The sequence below is a fragment of the Phaethon lepturus genome, unplaced genomic scaffold, assembly GCF_000687285.1.
Source record: "Phaethon lepturus isolate BGI_N335 unplaced genomic scaffold, ASM68728v1 scaffold19833, whole genome shotgun sequence".
Taxonomy (NCBI): domain Eukaryota; kingdom Metazoa; phylum Chordata; class Aves; order Phaethontiformes; family Phaethontidae; genus Phaethon; species Phaethon lepturus.
This window is the reverse complement of record NW_010528629.1, coordinates 13248-16904: the sequence shown is the minus strand read 5'-3', so window position 1 is coordinate 16904 and position 3657 is coordinate 13248. Positions and strand designations below refer to the sequence as shown.

General features: G+C 53.8%; 1 protein-coding gene across 1 annotated transcript; it reads right to left on the bottom strand.

The window, feature by feature from the left end:
• Positions 1–342: 342 nt before the first annotated feature.
• On the bottom strand, positions 343–2303 carry ASB12 (ankyrin repeat and SOCS box containing 12). The gene is made up of 2 exons (XM_010283733.1): positions 1514–2303; positions 343–476 (listed from the first exon to the last, which is right to left on the bottom strand). The coding sequence occupies exons 1-2, from the start codon at positions 2301–2303 to the stop codon at positions 343–345; spliced, it is 924 nt and encodes a 307-aa protein (XP_010282035.1).
• Positions 2304–3657: the final 1354 nt, after the last annotated feature.

The window sequence follows — 3657 nt, the reverse complement described above, 5'->3', positions numbered from 1 at the left end:
CTCCCTTTGCCCTGCGCGCCTTTTCCCAGCCCCTTCTCCAACCAGCATCGGTTAAAGGTGTGAAATCCTTCTGTAAAAATGGTTTAACGCCAAACTCAGCTAAATCTGATCCTGCTCTACCATTGCCCTGCGGAGCCAGAGCTGAGGCCTCCTCTGTTCTCCCCCGCCCTTCCCTTATCACCTTTTCGCCCAGGCACCGCTTTTTGGAGACGCCTCGTAAGCAAAAATTACTTTGCGACCATGAATTCACAGCGCTTTCGCGCTGCGCAGACGTCAGAGCGGCTTTTAATCCGAGTGCTCGACGCGTGTACGGAGCAGGTATCTCTCGTGGCGGGCTGTGCCTCAAGGCTGGTGTCGGAGGTAGTTCGCCAGCACCGTCGGGATCTCCAGCTCGCCGAGGGCGTGCGGGCGGCCAGCCTGCTTTAAGAGGCATCGCATCACCAGCCTGGACTGAGACATCAAGGACTTGGGATGAGCTGTGTGAGGAGAGGGAGGAAAAACGAGATGGTCACCTTCAAGACACACAACCCCGCTCCCTTCCAGCCTGGGCATTATCCTAAGCAAAGGGATAGCGATAGACTTAACCTAAATGTCTTCGCTAAGGCCGCTTACGTCGTGTGTTCGGCCACAAGCTTTGCAGCGTGCGTTTCACGTGAGCTGGGCAAACAGAGATGAAATCTTCCGCTGTTGGACAGAAATCAGCACGGTTTTTCTGGACATAGGCAATACAGGAGAGCCAAAGCTGAGCAGCAGAAAGAAGGGGGATGGCAAAAACACAGTCTTTAACCCAACAGATTTATATTAAGTGGAAAAAACAGGCTGTGGAAATGCCCCCGTGCTCCGGACCAGCACCGACCACAGCGAGGACCCTCACGGAAAGCAGCTTCTGTAGCAAGTGTCTAGAAATAGCCATGAAAAGCAGACACTGCGGGGAGTCCGAGTGGGAGGATAACCATCATGTGGTGGCTGCACCAGCTCACGCCCCAGACCCAAAACACGGTAGCCTGACTCCAGCCGCAGCCAGCGGTGGAAACTGGGGATATTTGGTGGATATTTATTAGAATATATATTAATTAGAACATATGACAATATATCCCATGCCACTCTCCCCCAACTCCCAGCAATTTGTTTCAGGGGTTTCCTGCGGTAGCATGTGTATCCAAGCCATCAGGTTGAATCACTGGTGGTGGACCTATTCTCCATAACCTTGTGATGTTCTTCTCTTGCTGTGTTCAGTATTGGAGACTCGGGGGTTTTTGGCTTGAACACAGCAATAATAGGAGGAGAGGGAGGAATACGAGTTCAGAGTAAAACAGTGATAATACTCAAGAGTTTAAGACTGGAGAGAGCCATGCGCTCAAGTGATGCTGCAAAGGGAGTCGAAGCTTGTAGGAAAGTCTGGGTAAGGCTGTTGAGAATCAGGGGTAAATGGAAGGGGAATCTGAAGCAACTTGCACCCAAACAAGCAAAATCAGTGCTCGTTTCCAGCCCTGAGGCCACGTACGCAGGTTACCTCTCGCCTGCAGCAGCAGCTCCAGGCCCTCGCTGTGGGGCGCCGTCTCGTCTACTGTGACGTTGGGCAAGTACACGTTGGCCCCAAAGTCAATGAGCAGCTTGATGAACTCACTCCTGCAGCCATGCCTCAGGCAGGTTTCCAGCAGAGTCTTGGGCTCCTTGATCTGGGCGATCACCCTCTCCTCAGTGCAGTTATAGTCGGGATCGGCACCGTAAAGCAACAGCATCTTAAAGCACTCCAGGTGCCCGTACGCAGCGGCGAGGTAGAGGGGACCGGAGCAAGCCACCGAGTTGGCAGCCCACTCGGGCAGCCTCGCTTGAACATTGGTTTCCGCGCCGTGGTCCAGGAGCTGCTGCAGGATGTCCACATTCCCATCCCTCGCGGCGATGAGCAGCGGTGAGCAGTTGTTGTAGATGCTGCCGACGGGGCTGGCCCCCGCATCCAGAAGGACCTTCACGCATTCCCGGTGGCCATTGCTGACCGCCATGAAGAGTGGGGTTTGAGCCTTCACGTCCAGGCTGTCCACCTCTGCCCCATGGGCCAAGAGGACCTTCACGCTCCTGACACGGCCCCACGTGGCGGCCAGGCGCAGCGGGGGGCTGGGTACGCCCCAGCCACTCCTGTGGTTGATGAACCTCTTGTACCTGTCTTGGGACAAGAGGTGGTCTAGGGTTTGGTAGTCGTCCTCAGATACCGCTCGGTTCAGCTCCTCGCTTTCTCCATTGTCTTCTTCATCTTCTCTGGGCTGGAGCATGGAGAACATTTTAGTGATATCCATTAGGCTCATTTTTTTTTTGTCTGTCTCCCATGTACCGCTTTCATCATAAATGGTAAAGCCAAAGATCTACGGGACAACCAAACCAACATCACCACAAGGTTAGAACCAGCTCCCTGACACCAACACCATCTTTTTATTACTAATACACAATTTAAGGAAGATTCTAAAAAAAAAAAACCCCCAAAAAACCAAAAACACCAACCCCCAAAAAACCCCACCAAACAACAAAAAGACAAATAACATTGGATTATGATGCTTCTGACACACTTATCGCCCTGCCACCATGGGTGAGGAAATCCATGCTGGTGAAGGCCTTCGGCAAAGACGGAGGTCCTTGCTGTAGCATGTACATGGGCCACCTCCCCTTAAACTGTTGTGATCAAGAATGCGCTGAGAGAAGTGAATCCGGTGTTGGAGTTCTAACACTGCATGGGGAAGCTCACAGGCTTTATGTTTTTAAGTTATTTAATGCTGTACTGCTAGCCCCTGAGCAAGGGGTATGGGACTACTCACGGGATACTCAGCCCTTGAGCTCAGGAAGGCTCCTGGGTGGCCACAGGCTCTTGCAAAGACTCTGCACCCCACTGGTGGATGAAGCCACCCATTTTCCCAAAACCCTCAGAAGTCACCCCATCCAGCTGTTCTCTAGGGGCGAGTACAGAGCACGTTGGAAAATACCCGGAATCAACTCTGCTCCGTATCGGCCAAGGCTTCTCTTGGAAGCCTCAGCAGCGCCAGCACTTCCAAGTGCTTTGGGACCCACTGAAAACTCGGAGGAGTTTTAATTTAGGAGCCAGCAGCATGGCAATGTTTTTACACCTTGCCACTTTTTAAAGGGATTGGATTTCAAAAGAGATGAAGGGAATGTGAGGGTGGCTGGTTTAAGGACTTTCAGCATCGCCCTTCCTGAAACGACGCCAGTGTTTGAATTCAGCAAACGCTCTCCGCTCTCCTGCCTACTCGAGCCCACGGAGCGTGGCTGCAAGAAGGGTCGGGGATGTTTATAGCGGTGGGTACGGGGTGGTGGGAGGAAGGCGAGGCGATGCCGAGCTGCGACCAAACCCCGACACGTTTGCCAGGCACTCGGTGCAGGATCTGGCCTCGCTGTGGCTGGGCAGCAGAGGAATGCAATGCCCCGGCCGGCACCTGAGCAGCTGGGAAATGCCGCCGGCCGGGAAGTGCAGAGGAATTTCTCGCCACGTCACAGCCCCGTAGCATCTCGGGCTTCCTTGGGGAGAGACGGCTGTGGCACAGCTCGGTCTCCCCCCGCGGCTCCTCTGATGCAGGCAAAGAGCTGCACCAAGCAATTAACCTCTTTCTGCAGATGAGCCCGACAGTAACGAAGCAGTCACGGGAGGCTCGC